The following is a 25,150-nucleotide window of genomic DNA, read 5'->3' on the forward strand; positions in this document are numbered from 1 at the left end:
GTCATTTACAATACCAATAGCTCAAACTTTCCTAATGCGAGACCTATTGCATTGCAAATGCTTGTTTCTGTCTTCCGACAGTTTAGGATGAGTAAGGAGCCTAGGAGGCTTCTTTACCGTTTTTGCTGCTGGCACTGTGCATGATTGGTGGTGTTGTGAAGAAGACCTTGGAGGCACTGTAATGGCTCATGGCAACTTATGGTTTCGCAATGGACAGGAACTTCTTCGCAAGTACATGGGGAGGGGCAGCAGGGTCGGAGACCTGGAAAGATCAACACAGCAGTAGCTTTACGAACTTGAATAAGTAATAGGGACTTCATTGTTCTAGATATGGTAGCTTCTTTATTTTGCCACTAAATATTGTTCTTTGTAATGGTTGAAGTTTTTAAAATGACTGACAGCCAGCATCATGCTTGCCTCATTTTCCTGTTGCTGACCGCAGTAGCTTCTCACCCCTGCTTATCATTGAACTCCCTACAAATCCGAAGATTCATGGTTGATGTTAAAAAGCACAACAATCATGTGATAGAATATGGCAGATAACTGTGTTTAATGCAACCCTTCAAGCTTGTTTTACCTATAAGTAACAAGTGACACTATTCTAATAAGACGTGGAGCTGATGCAGTGAGGTTAACATTGAGCTGGGCTTGTTGAAATTTTAACCTGAAACCTATACACGTTCTCAATCCAATGAGCTATATCAGCAGGAGTTGAAAACTTCTTTTGCAACCTATGCTCACACCTCTAACCGGTTCATTAACGCAATGAGCTATTTTATTGAGCTTGGATCTGTGACCCACAATTTGTTACTTTACATTTCTATAGCTTGCTGCTGTCCAGTTTGTAGCCTGATAGCACTCAAAAGTGTGTGTTATCAGCGGGGGCTCCATACATGGCTTGAAGGGTGAAATGGGTGCCAATGTGTCATCCTGCTTGATTTTCAGAGCAGTTTCGCAAAACATGTAATTTTAGGAGGGCTGAAAAGTGCACGCCGTTTAAGTAGTGCATTTCTCCGTACCTTTTATTCCCATAAGTCAATGCACCAGCTGCGGCGAGCTAAACTGAATGTTAGTTTTCGATCCAATACAGCCTCGGTGAGTTAAAGCAATAGCTGCAATTGGATCTCACTGGTATTTAAATCTGTTGTGTGCGGGTGCATAAATCCATAAAGGTCCTTTACTGATCTAGAAAGCTTTAGCTTGCAAAGATCTCCACAGCTGGTGGTGACTAACTGAATCAAATATAACCCTGTTAATAAATGTGTTGCATACGGTCCCTACTGGATTGCAAAATCTCTTGTATTAAACATGCATTGGCAAAGCCAATAGGCTTCGCCTGTGTGAAATGTATTGGCTTGTTTTTTTTTTTACATGTTCCACAGCAGTTGCGCTAAAGTAAAATTTAAAAAAATTGTTCCGATGAAATCAGTGTTGCAGTTTTTTTTCTACTTTAAGCCATGTTGTGCAGCAGCTCAACTGCTGTGCTACATGTAAAAAACATTGACAAACCCATGAGATTTCTCATCGGCAAAAACTATTGGCTTCGCTAGTGCTTATCTACAATTCCTTGAGTCTCTTGAATTTGATAGGAGTCATGGATTGCTTGTTATTATGTTGCATGTTTAATCATTTCGTGTTTTTGTTTTTCCTAGTTAAATTATTTGAAGTTATTGAAACAGAAAACACACTTTATTTAATAATGGAATACGCAAGTGGAGGTAAGTCTTGTTTAACTGTTGTCAAAATAAATGTTTACCACGTGGTGTACCTCTAGGCTTGATAGTTTTACAAGAGAGTACTCATGCAGACTAGCAGCTGGGTTAAGGATTGTTCTGGTGATTATCATTACATATTAACCTGCCATATTTGCATGTTGTCTTTTCAAATCTGTCTGGCTCTAAAATAAATGGTTGAAATTGTATTAAATTGGTTAGTAACAAATGCTTATTAACACTGTTTGTTAGCAATATTCATGTCCATGAAGCCACTAACCTCGGGTGCTCACTCATCAGGATACAAGCTAGGGAGAAAGTGTGGTCAAGTAACTGTGCTTCTGAATTCATGCAGCCTGGTATCGTCTTTGCAGAGTCCACAGAAACAGTAGACCTGTCAAGTAATAGTAAATGGTGTTTTTAGAATTTTTAGAACCAAGGGGGGGAACCTTCTCTGAACGAATATTCCACTTCCATTTGCTAACGTTCAAATGTGTGTGTTAGTAACAAATGGTATACAGAGTTGCTACGATAATTTCTGAGGTAAAGTGATTGGGAGTCCGAGTAGAGGAACTTGTGAGCCACATTCTTATGCCTTTTACACCGCAGGGATCAGGATTCATTCTAAGAGAACACAGCGTCAATTAGTTGACCCTCATCCAGATGTTGTATATCCACTATGATTTTACCTAGAACAATGCTGAACGGGCTCCAGTTTAAAGATCACAATTCTAATGGGCTAGTTTCCTTAGTCTCTAAGCAAGTATGTATTACAGACCACGTAAGGTATGTTTACCCACTCATTACTTAAAAGAATTATTGTCAGGGTTGTGGAAGGCTTGCTGTAGCTTAACAGTTGACCGAGCATCCATGTAAGACATGAACACCCTAAATATACCTTACTCCATTTTATCCCTTTGGGTCCAGATTTGGTCAGAAATTCCTATGTGGGTGCCACTTGCAGTGAATGATATTGGCTATGGCAACAGTCTTATTAGTTTTAATTTATTTGTTTTTGATATACATTTACTTTAAAAGCAAGTACTCAAAGTGCACCAACAAGATGTGAACATGATTTTTATTTTCCGTATGAAGAAAACAATTGTATAGCCAGGAAGGGGCTAATCCCATGTTTCACAATCCAAGGATTTGCCTCCGCGTAAGTCAGCCCGGTTTTACCTATGCACCAGAATGGGTGGGTACTCCTATTTACAAATTCTACCTTGAGCTAGAGGTTTGTCCATGCCTATCCTCTCGTTCCTTATGTCAACTTACTCTACATCATGTAATAGAAGTTTTGCTTTTGCAAATATGAAGAATGAGTAAAGCTTTCTGTGTACTTAAAATGCTACACCACTATCTTTCAATGGACTTCAATATAAAGCAGTACATAAAACCTGTGGCCCCTGCAACCCAAGAATGAACTATCTCTGAGGCCTGTTATAACTGTTTCCATACTATCTTGAACATCTTTCCTTATTTTGGTACAACTCTATCTTTCCCACAAACCATATGCTGGGCAGTGACTTAGACAATATTACTAGGGAAGACAGGGACATCTTCCCATAGCGGCCACTACCTTGTGTAGCAAGGTTTATGTCTTCAGTACATCAATTAGTGTGTGATTCTTGGTCACTGTTACTACGGGGTGTGAAAAGGGTTCCGGTGTCTGGTCATAAAAGTCCATTTGGTTATTGATTTTATCTATGATTTGTTCACTGTCTACAATTTTTGTTAGTTTGGATAGTCAGTCTGCCCTGTCCGGGACTATCTGTTTTCTCCAGTGCCGCAGATTTCATAATTTTGCAGCGGCAAGTGCAGTTGCTAGCCATCGTCTCTTGTGGTTTGAGGGTATTACATTGCTAGTCATATCATGTAGGAGTACCAGGCATATGGATGGATTTAGTGTGATATCCTCCGGCTCTTAAAGGACTGACCATATCTCAGTCTAATTACCAGTAAGTCTAGTGCACCATCAACTGCTCCATCGAAACGCCACCTAACCAGACGACTGGAAGCACACAGAGATCAACCCCCTTCTGAAGAAACCGGCTGCCGACCAGACAGACCTCAAGAACTTCAGACCCATCTCCATCCTCTCCTTCCCAGACAAGGTCTTGGAGAAGACCATCAACGCCCAACTCAGGACACCTCACAATCTGGCTTCCGAATCAGCCACAGCACTGAGATCGCACTCCTCCCCGTCATCGACGACATCCTCCTTGACCAGGGAGAAACCACATCCCTCATCCTACTGGGCCTCTTGGCCGCCTTCAACACAGTCTACCACCACACTCTAATCTCGAGACTCCCTAACACCGACATCCGCGACAGGCCAATGGACTGGATCCACTCCTTTTTTGACCGGCCGAACACAGCGTGTCAGACTACTCCCGTTCCTCTCAGATCTCAGAACCTACGGAGATCAGCTGCAGAGTGCCCCAGGGCTCCTCCCTGAGCTCTACCCTCTTCCACATCTACATGGCTCCCCTCGCAGCCATCATCAGAAGCCATGGACTTAACATCGTCTCCTACGCCGACGACACCCAGCTGATCTTCTCCCTCACCAACAAACTCACATCCACCAGAATCGTCGGAAACTGAATGAACGGCAGTCACTCCCTGGATGCAAGACAGTTGCCTCAAGCTCAACTCTGACAATACCGAAGTACTCATCCCAGGATCCACCCCCTCAGATTGGGACGACACCTTGTGGCCCGCCACACTAGGAACCTCTCCCACCCCTACGGACCATGCATGCAGCCTTGACATCATACTGGACTCTTCACTCTTAATGAACTACCAAATCAATGCAGTATCCTCATCCTGTCTCCACACGCTCCGCCTACTACTGAAGACTTTCAGATGGCTCTCCACTGAGTCCAGAAAGACAGTCACCCACGCACTCATCACCAGTTGACTGGACTACTGCAACGCACTCTGTGCCAGTGTCGCCCAGAAACAGCTCAGGAAACTATAGAATGTCCAAAACGCCGCAGCCAGATAAGTCCTCGACATCCCTGTCACACAACATTTCCGACAAACCACTGGCACCATATCTACAAGAGAATCACCTTCAAGCTTCTCACACGCCTACACAGATCTCCACGATGCAGAACCAGAAGTTTTGAACCACCGCCTCGACTTCCTCACCCGCCAGACAACTCCGCTCTCACCCTGGCCTCCGTCCCACGGACCCACAAGACCAGAACCAGAGGAAGATCCTTCTCCTACCTCGCTGAACCTGGAATACTCTCCCCCCTCAGGCAATCCGTGTCATTGACATAGTTCAGGAAGGACCTCAAGACGTGGCTCTTTGACTGAACCTCCACACCCAGACGGATCAGCAGCCCCGCCCACCCCCCATAGTGCCTTGAGATCCTCACGGGTGAGGAGCTGTGCTCCACAAACCCTGGGTTGATTGATTGGATAAGAACCATATCAAAGCCTTCCTCCCCATATCTCTTGCATGTGGCAATAAACCGGCTCTCCATGACTGGGAACCAATGCAAGTTGTGGAGTAGTTTAAAGGAGAAAAAAATCAGTCTAGCTTAATGAGTAATCTACCAAGGAAGACCAGTCCTCTGGGGATAGTCTTGTCCCAAATGTGTTCGCCAGGAGTTCTGGAAGAGCCAAGACTGGGGAGTGAGTTATCCCGACTGTCTTTAGGTTACAGTGGTTTCAGAGAGTGGCAGGGTAAACTCTGTGTGTGTCCTAGTAAAGATCCTGTAGCAAGTTAAGATTAATGCTCAAGAGGAAAAAGTTGTTGTGTTAATGGAAATTAGAAATTTCCTCTTTGGGATTGAGAAATGCTCCTATAGTTGTAGCTTCTTCCACCACTTCATCCTTTAGAGGAGCGTGATGGGTCCTAAAACAGAAGATCAGGCATAATAATTACAAACCTGTTAAATAGCACAATAAGTGAGCCAAGCTTGTTGCCATCATGTACGTAAAGCCAATGATTAATCAAAAATGGCAAGTGGTATGCCCCGTTATACAATATTTAAAGCCCATAAACTGTTTACGCGTCTATGGCAAACTCTCCGAAGTGTGAGTAGAGATAACTGATGGTAATATTAGCTAATTGATGCACCATTTAATTCAGTGAGTGAGCTAGCTCATTAAGTGTTATTGCAGATAAGATTATGTTGAAGTATGACGTTGTGTCCATTGGACGAATACCTTGTTACTTTAAATCATTTTAACTAAAGTTTTACATGAAATACTAGGGTCAGCTGTTATTGTATTATCTCATGGCGTCTGACCTGAAGGTGGTAACATATTTTAAAGTGCATGCAAGGCTGTGGAGAAGTGTGGCTCAGGGGTTAGAGGCGGCAGACCCGGAAGTTGAGATCGGCCCTGGACCAGGGTTCAATTCCCCGCCTCGGCGGGTCTTGGGCTCAAAAATTCCACGGACTCGATAATTCTCGCTCCGGTGCCTTCTCGACTCACGAGTTCACACTCTGCGACTCTGGGCAATAGCTTGCTTAATCTCCACAACGGCCCCTCGCGGCGGGATGCCTGGCTTTCACCTTGTGGATACTCTGCCGGGGTTATCTCACAGGGGAATACCAGGACGGGTTCCCTAAGCAAGCGCCGGGAAACCCTTTGTGGGTAGCTGTGCGCTATATAAGCTCAAATACATTTACATTTACATTTAGTTAGCTGGACTTTTTGCATCATGTATTTAGTAAACATACGATGTGCAAGTTGGATGTAGGCATGACTATGGTGGGGTGTCTATCAAAAGTCAAGTGTGCACCAGCAGGTTGGATTTATGTGTTTAATCAAGTATAGAAGCCCATAATGTGTGATGATGCAGAAGACAAATTATGTTTGACATAATCTGAGAACAAACAATCCCATAGATCAGTGGGCACTCTGTAAAATATACATGCATTACACAGTGGCAATCACCACTGTGTACTTCTAGTTAGCACCTAGACGTCATATACCTTTCATATAACTTTGGTGCTCTTTGACAAATCTTCATAAAACGTAACAAAAAAAAGTTAATCCATCTCAGCTCCTTACTGGAACGTTTTGTAAAGATCCGTCAAGTTGGGGCGAAAAAAAACAGTGGGGGGTCCCGAAACACAATTTCCTCATGCAAATTTTCCATAAGAAAATTGTATCGCAATACCGTGTAAGTGGCTGAGCAGAATTAGATCAAATTTGGCCTAAAGGTAGATCTTAATCATGAAAGCGTACATTTTGTCGTTTGGTCTCATTCCGTTCAGTAGTTTTTGAGACATTAAGGTTCAAAACCTTTGTGTGTGTGTGGATGATTGGATTTGTGGGACACTCGCGAGAATCCAGCGATCACGCACTTGAAAGAAAATAGAGCAGGGTGATTGGCCAAGGGGTGTCATATCCTGAAAAAGTTTTAAAAAAATTATCAGGGGGCAGGGTATTCTTCTTGCAGGGAGTGCCTATCTATCTCTATCTATCTCTATCTATCTCTATCTCTATCTGTCTTTATCTATTGTATCTGTTTTTATCTATCGTATCTGTTTTTATCTATCGTATCTGTCTCATTTATCTATATTTATCGTATCTGTCTCATTTATCTATATTAATCGTATCTGTCTCATTTATCTATATTATCTATCGTATCTGTCTCATTTATCTATCTTCTTTATCTATCTTCTTTATCTATCTTCATAAAATCCATGACCCCAGGAGAGCTTACCATATTTTTTTAAGCACTCTGAGCTGGAGCACTATGCTAGTCAGCTGGAGTGCAGAACCCCCTTGTAGCGGGTTCTCTGGATACACTTTGTGGGCTGAAAAATGTTATTGCAAAGACTGGGACATGTTCATATTTTTCTTTTTTTAAGCATCGTTTTATTTTCAATAAAAAAAAGAATTACTTTTTTAAACCAATTTATAAAATACACTTTAATTATAGTTATTGGTGACTTTTGATAAAAACAATAGGTTTGCTTAGTTTATGTTGATGTACTGACCCCATGATGAAGCCAATTGGTCTGCTGACTCTTTGAGAAACCTAATAGGTGTGCCGTACTTAAAATGACACCCTTTTACATTGTTACATCACATATTTCTCCATACACGCCCATGGTGATTGGGTGCATGGCTCACCTTCGGTCTGGACTGTTCCCATGGGGCACAGGGTCAAGACTGATTTGCATATGGCTGGGTCCAAACTGGGGTGGCGTAGTGGGCAAAAGAACGATGGATTTAACCCAGATCTTTTGACTGGGGTAGAATGTTTGCATTGTCAGCATTCCGTCCATCATTTGTTTGCTGTAATACTTTTCGCCCTAAGTGGGATGGGTATGCCCAGAAGTGGGTCCCTTGTTCACTGTGCCACTGGATTCAAGCTAGCCTGCCTGAAGAAGGGCGACATGCCCTGAAACCGGTCCCAGGATGCTTCTTTCGGATCCAGGAGGACCTCGCCTGGCAGTTCGGTCTGAACTGTTCCCATGGGGCTCAGGGTCAAGACTGATTTGCATATGGCTGGGTCCAAACTGGGGTGGTGTAGTGGGCAAAAGAAAAACGGATTTAACCCAGATCTTTTGACTGGGGGAGAATGTTTGCACTGTTTGCATTCCATCCATCATTTTTTTGCTGTAACAGTGATGTTATCTAGGGCATGTCTGAGGTCATGCGCAGGCCATGGCGGTGTTATGGTTGCATGGCTATTTCAGTGGAGTTCCAGTGAAAATCAAAACCATAAAATTCCTTTATTTTGTAAGACATGTAATTGTGTATGTTTGAGCTTTTTACCTGTGTAAAAAGGTGCGGTTACTCAACCCATAGTTCACAGGTTAACTGGGAGGCGCTTTGAAATTTTGAATGACATTCCTGAGAAATAGTTTTCTTTCAATGCTATTCTTTCTGATTTTCTGCGCTTATGCTGATTTTGTATTTGGGTATGATTGTGTATTTAGATGATCGTCCTAAACCTCCGCACATACAACATTGCCCTTTATTACTTTTACAGACCTCTCGAAATTAGGAAATACTGTTCCATCGTGAGCTGAACATTGAAAGCAGCTGTTTTTGTTATTGTTGTATTTTACATAGTTACATGGTTTTTTTGTGTTTTTTTATTCTATAACTCAACCTTGTTAATGATGTAAATATGTTATCTTTCCCTAGACAACCAAATAGTATGGTGCATTTTTTCACTTAATGTTTTCAATAGTTTTTCTCCCCCAAGTTGGGAAATATTTATCTTCTTGCTAATTTGCACCAAATTATGTAAAAAAATATAATATGTAACATGGTCTCATAATACCATCTCTAGTTCAAGATGTCATTTGCAAAATGACTCTGCTTTCAGCCTTGTGGATTCGTATACCATTAGAGCTGTGTATTGCAACACAAGACTATACTTTACCATGATTATTGTGTCTAATATCTTTATGTATTTAATGTGCACCAGATGTGGGAAATAAATGCATTTTCAAAGAGTTGTTGTATATAATTTTGTGTACTTTAAATTGCTTTCAGGTGAGGTATTTGATTATTTGGTTGCACACGGGCGCATGAAGGAAAAGGAAGCAAGAACTAAATTCAGACAGGTATGCATAAGTACTGGTTCACTGTGTCTTTTTAAGCTGCTTGCTGCAAAGCTCTGTTGTAATTCGGACTTGTGATTCAGTGCTTATAAGTATTAATAGTTCTGTAGTAGGGGATCTCTGTGTATAGTCATAATCAAGTGAATAGTCCCGCCCATGTGCGTGGACCCCGTAGCAATCAAAAATAATCTCTTAAGGTGTCGAAAATTGCAGAACTGCACAGACACCTAAGAGAGAATTAAAGACAGATAATGCAGCCTATAACCAGGCTACACTGTCCAGTACTTCAACTAGAAATTCCACCAAAAATCCACAAACAGCAAAGTCTGTCCAGATTTCCCTTGCTTCAGCAGCAAAAACCCTCTGGAATGATAGAGAGGAAGACATGGACAGACGAGCCCCATAGGCTGCCATTATGTGGCTCAAAACAGGATACTGTGCCTTTAAGAGAACTTTCCAGAACTTCACAGTATCCCAGAATGCACTGCAGGTCCCTTTTACTTTCAGTTCTTTTTTCTGGCTCCTGCTAGCAGGACCCTGGAGCATTGAGCTCTCCCATTTCAATTGTTTATTGGTGATTTTTCACTTTTGTTCAAGTTTGAGTGCTTTTCTAAAGTACTTTAGGACCTTTTCTTCTTGTTTAATCTTTGGTGCACTCTTTTATTGTCAAAAATGCCTGCATTATTTGAAAAATGTCCAGAGTGCTCCAGGAAGAAGGTCAAATCGGATCCCCATGAGGTGTGTATCCTCTGCCTTCCCTCTTCCCACGTCCCAGAGGAGTGTGTGATTTGTCTAGGCTTCTCTGGCAGGACCCTGAAGGACAGAAAGAAGATCAGGCTTCAGTGCCTTGAGGAAAGAAGGCTGTAGGCGCAAGGTGGGTCTGGAGGGGCTTCCTCTGCCCGTGCTGAGGCCTCTGGGGGGCTCCCCAGGGGCAGGAAGACCAGCAAGCTTCCCCATTCTCCGTCTGGGCCGATTGCACCCACTACAGCGTCGAGAGTGATGACTACAGTCTGTTCCCCGTCTCCCCAGGGCTCTGGTCGAAGCGGCGTCGACGCTAGACGTCGAAGGAACTGAACAGACTGCCGTTGGTCTCCTGTGACTATTTCGTTGTCGTCCTCGTCGGAGTCGTCGAGTGATCGACGTCGACAGGCCCGGCGTCGGCGCTCGCCATCGGCGAAAAGGAGAAGATCGTCGTCGAGGGGATCCTCGGCGTCGAGGCAAAGGAGGTCGCAGTCGAGGCGAAGGAGGTCGCCGTCGAGGCGAAGGCATTCGCCGTCGAGGGAGAGACGGTCGACGTCAAGGAAAAGACACTCGCCGTCGAGGGACCAGCGCTCGCCGTCCGGTCGCCGTTCTTCGACGCCGAAGAGATGTGGAAGCAGGTCTGATGCCATGGGAGGTTCGCCAACGTCCCAGGCTGGAAAGGAAGGCGGATCACCGGGCTCGGTGTATTCCATGGTGTATACCCCGCCGCAGAAGACGGTTACACCCCCGCCACCGTTACCGAGGGGGCTCCCTCCGCGGGCCCCTACTCCTCCTCCTCTGCCACCACTTCCTCAACCTCTTCCTAAACCTCAGCTGCCAGCAGACAAGCCGCCTCTGGTTCCTTCGAGGTCGGTCTCGCTGCCCCGATTTCCAACTCCTCCCAAGGGGACCCCTCAGCCGAGGGCCCCGGCCAAACCAAAGTCGCCCGCCCCAGTGGAACCGACGGATCGGCTGAAGCCAAGGAGGTCAAGATCACGCTCCTGTCGGAGGGGTAGTTCGGGGAGTCTGCGTAGATCCTCCACCAGGTCAAGACGGCGCCATAGGAGGCGTGGATCGCGGTTCCGCACGGACTCCTCCAGGACCAGGACCTATTCAAGGGTGTCTCCGGTGGACGACATCAGCACATTCCAGGATGTGCTCCTGAGGGGGGCAGCGAAATTGGGAATCACAGTGACGGCTCCAACACCCACGACGTCCGTGATATTCGAGACGCTTCACAAAAAGCATTTGTCTCGCCCTTTGCTGCCGCTAGTGCCTGGGTTGGTAGAGCCCGCGGAGGAGCTGTTCCTCACGCCAGCAGTGGCGAAGGCCGCTCCCTCCCGACTTCTGAAGAAGTACAGGGCGCCTGATTCGGACCCGGCTTTTCTACGGATGGACCCGGTTCCGGACTCTGTGATCGTGATGGCGGCCAGGAAGCAACATTCTACCTCCCCGTCTTCAACCGTACCACCTGACAAGGAAAGCCGATGGATCGACTCAGCTGGCAGGAAGGCCTGTGGGACGGCGTCCACGGCCATGAAGGCCTCCAGGGATGCGGCTTTGCTAGGGTGGTATGACCGTGCCCTTTGGGAATACCTGCAACAGTTCATGGAACTCCTGCCATGAGAGGGAGGACTTCCAGGAGATCCTCAAGGAGGGGATGCTGGTTTCAAACCAGGTCATCAGCGCGGCTGCGGATGTCTCTTTTGGCTGCCCATGGGTACTGTCATGGGTTCAAAGAGCGGCGCCATGCTTGGCTCAGGCTCACATCACTCAAGCCAGAGGCCCAGCAGCGGGTGGCCAACCTGCCCTTCTCTGGGGAAACACTATTCGGCAAGCATGCCGATGATGAGATGGCCCGCATGAAGGCGGAGGGAGAGACCCTGATGGCTGTGGGCTTGGAGAAGCCGAAAGAAAAGAAGGCTTACCGACCGTTCCAAAGACGGTTCGGTGCACAAGGCAGAGGGAGAGGACAGACTTCGGGACAGCAGCAGCAACAACAGCAGCAGTTCCGGAGACCCTTCCAAAAACGACAGAAGGGTAGAGGGGCCCAGCAGTCCTCCACAGTGAACAAGGGCCCGGCCGGGTCGCGACCCTGAGCGGTTACTTCCCCTACATCTGTTACCCGCTCAGGTGGGGGGGAAGCATTCAATTTTTTCTGGCAGAGTGGAGAAAAATTACTCAGGACAAGTGGGTACTGAATATTGTTTGCAATGGATACAGTATTCGGTTCACCAGCCCGCCTCCATCAATTCCTCCGGTCAGCTCAAAGTTTCAACTGCGCGAGCTCCAGGCGGAGGCCGATATCCTGTTAAGGAAAAGGGCGATAGAAGACGTACCTCTGTCTCAAAGAGGAAGAGGTCTGTACTCCCGGTTCTTCCTGGTTCGCAAGAAGGACAAGAACGAGTTCAGGCCCATTCTGGACTTGCGACAGGCAAACAAGTGGATTCGCAGAGAGAAGTTTTGCATGCTGTCGTTGCATCAGATTTTTTCTCAGTTGCAACAGGGAGACTGGCTATGTGCAATAGACCTACAGGATGCTTACTTCCATGTGCCCATTGCACACAAACACAGGAAGTTCCTGCGAATCCAAGTCGGCGCCAACCATTATCAGTAAACAGTACTGCCATTCGGACTGAAGTCTGCGCCCAGAACATTCTCGAAGTGCATGGCAGTGGTAGCAGCGCACCTAAGAAAGAACAAGGTGTTTGTCTACCCGTACCTGGACGATTGGTTGATCAAGGCCTCCTTCTTCTCGGAAGCTCAAGCACACTTCCAGAAGAAGTGCTTTCTCTTGAACAAGCTGGGGTTGCACATCAACATGTCCAAGTCTGTCCCGTCTCCGGTCCAGTGCATTCAATACTTGGGAGCCACCATCAATACGCTGTCAGCAAGCGTGTCTCTTTCGGAGGAGCGACCACGATCGATCCTTCGGAAGGCTCAGGCTCTTATGACTGCTCCATCTACAACAGTGAGAACGGTGTCTTCTCTACTGGGGTCGGTGGCCTCTTGTATCTTCCTCACTCACGGCTGCACATGAGACCTCTGCAGGAGTGCTTGGAGGACCAGTGGGATCAGAGGAAAGGATCTTGGGACGACAAGATACGACTGTCTCTGCATGCTCTTCAGTCTCTGAAGTGGTGGTGTTCAGCGGAGAATCTCCTCAGAGGGGTTCCCTTCCACAAGGACATTCCCACTCAGACTATCGTGACGGATGCTTCTCTCCACGGCTGGGGAGCGCATTCCGGAGACTTACAGATTCAAGGAGTCCACGTACCACATCAACTTCCTGGAACTCAAAGCTGTTCACTTGGCACTGAAGGCCTTTCATCCGTCCTTCCGGACCAACTCTCTGCTTGTACAGACGGACAATACGACCACGATGTATTACCTCAACAAGCAGGGGGGCTCGAGATCACGCACTTTGTCGCAGGAGGCGCAGGCGATCTGGCACTGGCTTCTGGCCAGAGGACTGACGATAACGGCTACCCATCTACCAGGTGTGCAGAATATTTAGGCAGACGCACTGAGCAGACTGATTCAGGAAAACCACGAATGGGTCATAAATGACGAAGTACTAGAAGAAGTCTTCGCAAGGTGGGGAACTCCAGACATAGATCTGTTCGCCACCGCCGAAAACAGCAAATGCCGAGACTTTGCCTCCAGGTACTACCAGTAAGGGACGCTGGTGAATGCGCTTTGGATCAACTGGTCGAACAGCTTTCTGTACGCTTTTCCACCCATTCCCCTGATTCCAGCGGTGCTCATCAAGCTGTCTCAGTCCACGGCACGGATGATCCTGATTGCCCCGGAATGGTCCAGGCAGTGGTGGTTCACGGACCTGCTTCACCGGTCTTTCCTTCCTCCCGTACGGCTGCCGTGCAGGCCGGACCTTCTCACGAAGTTCAGGGGGCAGATGTTGCACCCCAACCTCTCGTCTTTGAGTTTGACGGCATGGCTCCTGAGAGTGCAATATGGCCATTTTAATCTACCCGAAGATTGCATGGACATACTGAAGGAGGCTAAGCAACCTTCCACTCTGACTTCCTATGCTTACAAGTGGAAGAGGTTTTGTATCTGGTGCAAGCCCAAGAACTATGACCCTTCGACGTACAAGGAAGACGTCATCCGTCCTTACCTTCTACATTTGGCGCGGTCTGGCCTTAATGTTTATTCCATTACGGTTCATCTCGCTGCATTGACTGCCTACAGGAAATGCCCTTCACAGACTTCCTTCTTCCAGATCCCTGTGATCAAAGATTTTTTGGAAGGCTTGAAGAAAGCATTCCCTCCTGTCAGGCTTCCTTCGCCTTCATGGGAATTGAATGTGGTGCTGTCCAGATTGATGAAAGAGCCTTTTGAACCTATTCATAAGGCTTCGTTGCAGCACCTGTCCTGGAAGGCGGCGTTCCTCGTGGCCATTACATCGGCCCGCAGGGTGAGTGAAATTCAGGCGTTGTGTTGCCAAGAACCCTATACTGTTTTTCATGCTGCTAAGGTTGATATGCGTACTCGCCCTCAATTTCTTCCCAAGGTTATTTCTGATTTTCATGTCAACCAGACTATAACTTTGCCTACATTTTTTCAGAATCCTTCATCTCCAGCGGAAAGGTCTTTACATTCCCTGGATGTTAGGTGGTTGTTGAAATTTTATCTGGATAAGACCAAAGATATTCGTAGGTCAGACCAATTGTTTATCAATTATGGATCAGTCAGGACGGGGCTGGCTACCTCTAAACAGTCCATCTCTAGGTGGATTGTGTCCTGCATACAACTGTTACCAGAAGGCTAATAAGACCTTAGGGGGTAAACCTAAGGCTCATTCCACCAGGGGCAAAGCGGCCACGACGGCTTTGCTCAGTAATGTTCCGATTGCATAAATCTGCAAGGCGGCCACTTGGAAGTAGGTCCATACCTTTGCTAAGCATTACTGCCTCGACACTGATGCCAGGGCAGACGCTCAGGTTGGGCAGGCTTCGCTGCGAAATCTGTTCGCACAATAGTGGTGTTATTTCTTGTTTCTCCACCGCCGCTTTGGTGTGGGGATGGGCTTGCCATTCTATTCACTAGATTATGACTATACACAGAGATCCCCTACTACAGAAGGAGTAGTTTCTGTCCTGTAACTCCAGTTCTGTAGTAGGGGTATCTCTGGTATAGTCCTAAGCGCCTGCCCTCCTCCCCGGTGGAGAGAGATATTCATGTAAGGAATGCTACAGGTCTGGCGTGTTACGCCTTCAAAAAGAGCTGCCCGTAAAAGGGACCTGCAGTGCATTCTGGGATACTGTGAAGTTCTGGAAAGTTCTCTTTAAAGGCACAGTATCCTGTTTTGAGCCACATAATGGCAGCCTATGGGGCTTGTCTGTCCATGTCTTCCTCTCTATCATTCCAGAGGGTTTTTGCTGCTGAAGCAAGGGAAATCTGGACAGACTTTGCTGTTTGTGGATTTTTGGTGGAATTTCTAGTTGAAATACTGGACAGTGTAGCCTGGTTATAGGCTGCATTATCTGTCTTTAATTCTCTCTTAGGTGTCTGTGCAGTTCTGCTTTTTTCGACACCTTAAGAAATTATTTTTGATTGCTCCGGGGTCCACGCACATGGGCGGGACTATTCACTAGATTATGACTATAACAGAGATACCCCTACTACAGAACTGGAGTTACAGGACAGAAACTACTCCTATTGCGACGTTGTAGGAAGCTGGCTCTGTATATACTATATCAAAGTGAGGTATAGTGTGCACAGAGTCCTGTGGAACCCCAAAGGTAGGCAGAGGTAAAGTTAGTTAGCACCTCACTCTCTATTTGTGCTAGTGTGGTCGAGCAGTGAGGTAGTATCAGAGGACAGTGTTAAGCATTTGTTGTACGCACTCAGTCAGCAAATGAATTCACACACTCAAAGACTGAACTTCAGACCAATTGTTATTGTATAAAAATATTATTTTCGTTATTTCTATTTTTTTAGAACCGAGCAAGCCTGGCACAGGGAAGCAATGAATACTTTACGGCAGTAATACAGTTATAACACAGTTTGGATTGCAATTTTATATGCACTTGGTTTTGAATTACAGTACTGTTACTGAAAAATGCAATGCTTTGAAAATACAGTACATATACTTTGAATGGACTTTTTAGTAAAATGACCAGTACATTACTTTCAGATTACTAGTCTTACACAGTGTAGTATACCTGGATACTACACTGGGACATTTTCTGAAAACATGTAAGTAAAAGCGTTTTTGTTATTTAGTACAGTTGTAAAAGGTTTTCATAGATTTTCCAACTCCACTCTTGGAAACTTTTTCATAGAAAAACAATCAATGTTATCCTATATAGGAAAATAGTGTTATTGGTTAACAGGTAAGTACTTTTGTGGGAGTTGGTATTCTGGGGTTAGACTTGGGTCCCCCAGGGTCATGGATACACTCTTGTTACACCCTCAGCTGCACTAGCATGGTGGGTGCAGAGTGCTGAGGCCCAAGGTTATCCAATTGGGGATAGGGGACCTCCAGTTGGTGGCTGCTGACGAACCAGCCACTGGGTTGTGGGAGCAAAGCTCCTGGACTTAAGCTCAGGGCAAATGGGGGATTAGGCCAGGCGCAAAAGGTGCACCCTCGGTGGCACTGGGGGCGGTCAGGTGCAGAGTGCTGTTTTGGCATCCGGTGCGGTGTAGCTTTCAATGGGGAGTCTCCAGTTTGCAAACACACTGCAGGCTCGGGGATGAAGATCTTCTAGGTACGACCACCACTTGGAGAGGTAAGTTAGGATGTTTGGGGTTGGTTAGGCACCGTCGGTTGGGCCACCCAAGGCCGTGGGACGTCTGGTGCAGGGGTGCCTTTTAGGGCCTGGTCTTCTTACCAGCTCCTGGTCGTGGTTGGGGGGGACCTTCCGGTTTGAGGCTGCTGGTTTTTTCACAGATGTGTGTCTTTGATTTAAGTTCTGTTGTTCTAAGTGATTGAATATTGTTTCCTAATTCAGTGTTTCCCAAACTGTGGGTGGTGACCTACTGTTGTCGCAAGCCAATTAAGATTATTATTTGGCGGGCAGGGAGGTCACGAAAGTCCAATCAATAAATAAAGATACCTTTTAAATTCTGTATTTACCTCATGACACTTACTGCGCTTCAAAGACAAATGTCACATGTCAGACCATATTTTAACAAATACTTTTGTATGTCATGGCTGTAGACGGCGTGCATGCGCTGTCTCGAATGGAGACATGCTGTATCTACATCGTGGGATTTCATCACACCCATTTCTTGCCATTCGTTCCGTCATCTGCCTTTCTAAATTCCTTTCCCTTCATTGGTGTAACATTGCTATTTGTCCTTCCTTGTCTCTTTCACAGTAGGCATTTTTTGGTAGGCAAAACTCAAACCCGGTTCCCCAGTTCCAAAATCGGCAACCCTGTATATTATGCCACATCTACCTGGGCACCTTGAAAAGCAAACTTGTTGACTATCCATTTTAGATGCCTTTCTTCTTTAAATTTACATTACAGGTCTGTTCTGCCTGGAGCATGAGGCACTTCAACCACTCCCACTCCCCATTGTGCTCCAGTTCCCATCCCTCACCCCTACCTCCACTTTAGTTTTTATGAGGTACATTGGTAATTTATCGACTTTAGAAAGGCTGACTAAGCCAGTCAGGCAATTGAACGCGGTAAGCGGGTCCTCTTACATGTGCATATGCAGACAACCCTACGTGCAGTAGATGACCATAAATACAAAACATGATTTTTGCTTCTGTGTAACAGCTTGTATATTTGGCTGCTTTCTGACCTTTTAAGAATACCAACATAAGTGTGTTTGAGGCATATGAGCTGCAGATTACACACTGTGCCTAGATCGCGACCTAGTGTTGGGCCCGGATGTTTGCAGTTTGTTGTTGTCCTGAAAAGTTCTTTGGAAGTCACGAGATAGGTGACTCCTCCTTTGAACCACATTGCGCATGGGCATCGGCTCCATCCTCAGATTGTTTTTTTCCGCCATCGGGCTCGGATGTGTTTTCTGTGCTCCAGTTTGGAACCAAATTTCCTTCGGCGTGCAATCCTCACCCAGTTCGACCATATTGTTTCGATCGCTCTCCACATCAACACGATTCTTCACCACTTTGAAGTCTTCGATTCCGGTTGTCGACGAAGGCCTTCGGGCCTACCTAGGCCTCATCCTCTGGCTCATGGAAAGGACGCCATTCAAGAAGTCTCCTCAATGTGGGCCGAAGTTTCTCCACACCGATCTACATGAGGTGTGCAACCTTTGCCTCTCACCGGAGCACGAGGCCAAAGACTGTTCCGCTTGTGCCTCTTTCCGCTCCAAGAAGACGGTTCGGGACCGACGAGCTCGAAGAACAATGGCTCGCTCGTCAGCTTCGATCCCCGACGACATCTTTGGAGAGGGCGCCGACGTGCGATAACACCAGCACCCCGGAAAAAGTGCCAGCTCCTCTGATGCCGAAGACTCAGACATCGAGGATATCTCTCCAGCTCAACCGTAAGTAAGACTGTCAACCCCAACTCTTCCTTGACACCCTCAAAAAAGGCTTCCGTCACACCCTCACCTTCGGGACCGGGTGCACACCGAGAGACTGCTTCCCACGCCCTGCCTTCGGGCCCGGCAAAGAAGCCTACTAAGCCTTCAGGCGGCTCGGGCTCGAGTCAGCCTATTCCCGGTGCTGATCCTATACTGACACCAAAGAAGAAGCCATGTTCCTCAACCATGCCGACCGCTGCTCCGACACCTAAGCACACAGCGCCGAAGACTGGTAGCGGCTCATCGATGCCGAAACCGCACTCTGATCAGAGTAAAAAAACGCCTAAAGGGCCCCGATTTACACGCTTCGGAGCCGAAGAAACACCCGGAACCGAAAAAACATGTTCCGGTAAAAGACATTTCAAAAGGTCACACTTCTAAAGCAAAAGACCCTAGACCAGCTACCGACTCGGTGCCGAAAAAACTTACGGAACTTTGACGCCGAAGGATTTGCCCTATACAGAAGAACTTTTTACACCAGATCCTAATCAAAAAACTCTTGTAAAGGATCCCAAGACTGGCCAACTAGCTCTTAGCTCCAAGAAGAGACCACTAGAAGCGCCGGCACCTCCTCCTCCTCCTTCAAAGAAGAGAGACATTGCAACCTCTCCATTAAGGGTCCCTTCTCCACCACCTCCCCATACTGTTCCTCCTTCTCCACCTCCTCTACCACATCATTTGCCTACACCATCCACTAATCCAGATGATGATGTGGATACAGACTCTGATGACACAGGTGGGGGTTGCACATGACCCAGCAGGGACCAATAGTCCCCCTCAGTCACCTAATCATTGGGATGATTATAACACCCCTGATGTGCCTTACATCCCACAAGACGATGTATATTGTTCCAGACCTTCCCCACCAGAGGACACTATAGGTTTTAACCTACTAGTCAAGAGAACTGCCCAGTACCATGGGGTTGACTTGCACACTGATACTGTGGAGGAAGATTTCCTATTAGACACTTTTGATAACACACCAAGGTCTACTGCCATTTTGCTAATGCTTAAAGGTGTCATCAAGTACGCAACAGAGGTTTTTAAAGATCCTGTCAGGGCTCGGGTCTTCAACCCTCGCATTGAGAAAAAATATAAAGCTGCCCCTACAGACCCAGTTTACATTAAAGGTCCAGCACCACTAGATTCTTTAGTAGTGTTTAATGCACGTAAATGTGCTAATTCACAAACATCAGGTGAGGCCTCGCCGCCAGATACAGAATCTAAGCTCCTTGACGCCTTCGGTAAACGAACAGCGTCACAGGCAGCTAACATTTGGTGCATTGCCAATACCCAAGCGTTGTTGGCAAGATATGACAGGGCACATTATGATGAACTGGAGTCCATAATGCAGCATCTACCAGACAAATATAAAAATAGGGCCAATGAACTTATACAAGAAGGTAAAAATATTACTAATACTTCCATTCATTGTGCCCTAGATGCTGCAGATACTGCCTCAAGGGCAATCAATACCAGTACCCTTTTGCGGAGACATGCCTGGCTATGTATTTCAGGTTTTAAACCTGAGGTACAAAATTCCATCCTCAATCAGCCATTTTATGAGACACATTTATTTGGCCCTAATGTCGATGTGTCTTTAGAAAAAATTAAAAAAGACACAGACAGCAAAATCTATGGGAGCCTTGCGCTGCAAGCTCCCAGATGTTCTTTTCGTCGCTCATCATTTAGAGGCAACACAAGAGGCTACTCCTCCGAAAGTCCCTTCACTTCCTACAAAACTCCTAGCCAATCCACATACACCAAGGGCTACCAGAGAGGGGGTTACAGGGGTAACCACAACAAAGGCAGAGGCATAACTCCTGCTCTGCCTCCACCCCTACCCAATGACTTTCCTCCCCTTCTTCCCCAACATTCCACTCCTTTGGGGGGGAAGACTGCAACAATTTCTTCCTGCCTGATCAACATCACATCAGGTGGGTGGGTGTGACAAATTATTCAGTCAGGTTTCTGTCTAGAACTAACATCTACCCCCCCCCCCCAAACATACCACCCAAACAGCGTCCAATGTCACAAGAACATCTATCACTGTTAAAGCAAGAAGTAATATCTCAGCTAGAAAAAAGTGCAATAGAGCCAGTTCCTCTGCGCCAACAAAAAATAGGGATTTACTCCCTATATTTTCTTATCCCAAAGAAGGACGGCTCTCTGAGGCCTATTCTGGATCTCAGACCGCTAAACATATACATACTGTCAGACCATTTTCACATGGTCACACTCCAAGTCCTTCCTCTCCTGTTACAAAACGACCTCCTTGCTACTCTAGATCTCAGGGACGCATACTTCCACATTCCCATTCACAAGGCTCACAGGAAGTATCTCACATTTGTAATAGACTGGCAGCCCTATCAATTCAAAGTACTCCCATTCGGAGTCACAACAGCACCAAGAGTATTCACCAAGTGCCTAGCAGTAGTGGCAGCACATTTACGAAGACAGCACATCCCTGTCTTCCCGTACCTCGATGACTGGCTCATAATAGCCAGCTCATACAACCAGTGTGTGGAACACACTCACGCCACGATCCAACTGTTCCACAACTTGGGGGTTCACAATAAACCACACCAAGTCTCATCTGCAACCATCCAAAGTACAACAGTACCTCGGTGCTACAATAAAGACCTCAACAGCGCTAGCTTATTCACTCCTGTAAGGATAGCCAGCATGCAAACACTTCTCAGAAAGTTTCAGCCACAACACTCCCTTCCAGCACGAGTGTTCATGCAACTTATAGGGATGACGGCTCTTGCATTTTCATAGTGCCCCATGCAAGACTTCAAATGCGTCCTCTACAAAAGTGCCTATCACGTCAATGGAACCAGGCTCAAGGTCAATTAACAGACCTAGTGTTGGTAGACGGTCGGACTCCTTGCTCTCTGCAGTGATGGAACACCAAAAACCTTTCCAAAGGGCGACCGTTCCTAGAGCTAGTTCCCCAAATAGTCTTGACAGCGGGCGCATCGCTCTCCGGCTGGGGAGCCCACATATTGCAACACACCATGCAAGGCAGGTGGACACCACAACAAAAGTTACTCCATATCAATCACCTGGAGTTACTAGCTATATTCCTAAGACTGAAAGCTTTCCAAAAACAAGTATTAAACAAAGCTGTGTTAGTCCGCATGGACAACAGGACAGCTATGTATTACATTCAGAAATAGAGCGGAACACACTCCCTGCAACTTTCTCGACTAGCTCAGGACATATGGCGGTGGGCTATACCTCAAAACATATTCCTTCTATCCCAACATGTTCCAGGAGTACAAAACACCAAAGCAGATCTGTTAAGTCGTCAGACACAACAGACCACGAGTGGGAACTTCATACGTAAGTTCTTCAACCATTCTTTCAGATGTGGGGACAACCTCAGATAGACCTCTTTTCCACTCACGAAAACGCCAAATGCCCAAGCTTCACTGCCAGATATCCACACCCACTGTCCAAAGGCAATGCAATATGGATGAACTGGTCAAACAGATGTGCGTACCCTTTTCCACCTCTACCACTCATGCCACTAGTAGTACGCAAACTACAGCAGCATTCTCTGACCCTCATCCTAGTTGCTCCAACGTGGGCCAGACAGCCGTGGTACACAACACGGCTACAACGGTCTGTGGTACCGCACCAAAAATTATACCAGTCTCCACACCTTTTAACACACAACCATGGAAAGATCAGGCACCCGGACCCAGCTCAGCTCAACCTAGCGATTTGGCTCCTGAGGTCTTAAATTGGATATCTGAACCTTCCTCCAGACTGCATGAATGTCATAAAAGAAGCTAGACGCCTAACCACTAGATCATGTTAGGCAGCCAAGTGGAAACGCTTTGTAACATATTGTCACAACAATTTTATTAATCCATTAGACGTGTCTATTCAACACATCATAGGATACTTCCTGAACCTCCAAAGATGTAACTTAGCCTACACGTCTATTAGACTGCATCTTGCTGCAATAGCAGCATATCTGCAAAACAGACACCATCTATCTGTTCAGAGTGCCTGCTATTAAAGCCTTTATGGAAGGTCTTAAGAGAATAATTTACTCCAGAGTGCCACCTTCACCTGTGTGGAATTTAAACATTGTTCTCAAACGGCTAATGGGACCTCCCTTCGAACCATTATATAAATGTGAACTACAATTTTTAACATGGAAGGTTGCGTTCCTAGTAGCTATTACTTCTCTGCAAACAGTTTGTGAACTACAAGCACTAACCATTCAAGGACCCTTTTTGGAAATGCATCATAATAAGGTTGTGCCACGTACTAATCCAAAATTCCTGCCCAAAGTCATTTCTCCCTTCCACCTCAATCAATCTGTGGAACAGCCCGTTTTCTTCTCGCAGCCACAGACAGTAGCAGAAAGAGCTCTTCATAACCTAGATGTCAAAAGATCATTGCTATACTACATCTAGAGTACACAACCCTTTAGTAAGACAAAACAACTTTTTGTGTCTTTCTCACCACCACACACGGGTAATCCCATTTCAAAATCTGGGATAGCTAAATGGATTGTCAAATGCATACAGATTTGTTACCACAAAGCTAAACATACGTTCTCTGTTCCTCCTAAAGCCCATTCTATAAGAAAAATAGGGGCTTCAATGGCATTTCTAGGGAACATTCCCCTAGATGACATCTGCAGAGCAGCTACATGGTCTACACCGCACACATTCACAAAACACTATTGTGTAGATGTGCAACCCAAACAACAAGCTAATGTGGGCCAGGCTGTTCTCAAAACATTATTTCAAACTACTGCAACAGATAGGGGTGGTCGCCGCTAAGAGTGGGTACTGCTATACAATCTATGCACAGTGTGTAATCTGCAGCTCATATGCCTCGAACGTAAAATGCTACTTACCAGTATGCATCTGTTCTTGGCATGTAGAGCTGCAGTTACAAAAGCCCACCCGCCTCCCCGACTACCCTTGTCTGTTCCAGTATTATCTTAATTAGATACTGATTACATGGGCATCCTTCCTTTTCTGGCAAAGCTCCATCATTTCCCTAATGGTGAAAAGCAATCTGAGGATGGTTCCGATGCCCATGCGCAATGTGGTCCAAAGGAGCATTCGCCTATCTTGTGACTTCCAAAGAACTTTTCAGGACAACAACAAACTGCAAACATCCGGGCCCAACACTACGTGGCGATCTATGCACAGTGTGTAACTCTGAAGCTCTACATGCCAAGAACAGATGCATACTGGTAAGTAGCATTTTCCTTCCTAACCGTGCTTCTTAGTCACATAGGAAGCGCCCACTGCGAGTGTTTACAGTCTTTGATTTTCGCATGAAGATCCCAATTTGATTTTATAGGTCGCTGCTTCCGGGTTGTTTATGAAACTGTGTGTTTACTACATTTCATTGTCCCATATGAAGCACAATTTGGAGTGTTTACAAACACTACTTCCTAGTCACATATGAAGCTCCCCGTGCAAGTATTTGTAAACATTACCTCTTAATCACATACTAATTTCCAAATGTTATAGTTCACAAACACTGGTTCATTGTTGGATATGAAGCTACAAATGGTTTCACAAATACTTTGTCCTATTCACACACACGAAGCTCACAATTGGCGTGTTTAAACAAATTGCTTTGAAGTTGGCTAGGACACTGATGTAATTGACAAAGAATGATTTCTGTTTAAACTGATGACACCTCCTATTTAGTTGCTTATAAACTCTGCTTTCTAGTCACTGATTAAGTTCCCACTGTGAGTGTTTGACACTGCTCTCTAGTTACCTGAAGCTCCCAGCGTATGTTTACAAAATGCCTACTATTCACAAGTGAAACTCCCACCGCGTTGTGTTGATAAATACTCTTCGTAGTCTCATTTTAACTGTATTTACATGTTTACAATTATGACCCATCCAATTTAAGCACTTACACTATTGCTTCCTAGTTAGTCTCCTATGCCTTTCCTATTGCAAATGTACTTTCCTAAGGATTTCCTATTTTAAATGTTGATAAACATCTGTTTTTAAACAATGTACGATTCTCGAGGATCTTCCAACATACAAGTTTATGTAAACAGGTGATAAAACCTCCCAGTGGAGGTAGCAATAACAGGTTCTTGTTCACACGAAGCTCCCAAGCTGTGGGGGGTTTTCATTTTTCTGGGTTGATTTCATGAAATAAGCTTGAAGCATATTTTAGGCATCTGGATGCACATAAACACTGATTCATTTTCTTATGCGATAACCATCTAACCACCTGCACTTAAATAGCAATAACTATTGCAGAGTACATTTCCCAGCAAGAGTGCATAAGCACAGATTCCGAAGACGCCGTCGTCACTAGAGCGTGAACCCTAATGTTCATGAATGTTGCTCCAAAGGGACAGTTTCTAAAACAATTTTCTTGAAATCCTCTCAACAAGATTTTGCCTAAATAATGATGCATGTGGATTGGACAATATCCCAATGTGGACCTCAGCTTTCCTAATGAAGTAGATGATACTTGTAGTGCGTGTGCAGGTGAAAAACTACTTGTGTTTACATGTAAAGCCCTCTCCAAGAAAGAGTGCTTAAACTGCTCTTTACACTAGAGAAGTTTCAAATACCTGCTTGCTCGACCTGCTTTGGGTGTGCA

General features: G+C 45.7%; 1 protein-coding gene across 2 annotated transcripts in view; it reads left to right on the forward strand.

Annotated features, from left to right (window-relative positions):
- The window catches only part of MARK3 (microtubule affinity regulating kinase 3), a 669,509-nt gene that overhangs the window by 171,901 nt on the left and 472,458 nt on the right, over window positions 1-25,150 (forward strand). For both annotated transcript variants that reach the window (XM_086937855.1, XM_086937856.1), the window contains exons 5-6: window positions 1,653-1,718; window positions 9,195-9,265. In XM_086937855.1, coding sequence (XP_086793981.1) covers window positions 1,653-1,718; window positions 9,195-9,265 — 137 coding nt within the window. The remainder of the gene's footprint in view (window positions 1-1,652; window positions 1,719-9,194; window positions 9,266-25,150) is intronic.

This window comes from Lissotriton vulgaris, chromosome 9 (assembly GCF_964263255.1).
Source record: "Lissotriton vulgaris chromosome 9, aLisVul1.2, whole genome shotgun sequence".
Classification (NCBI taxonomy): Eukaryota; Metazoa; Chordata; class Amphibia; order Caudata; family Salamandridae; genus Lissotriton; species Lissotriton vulgaris.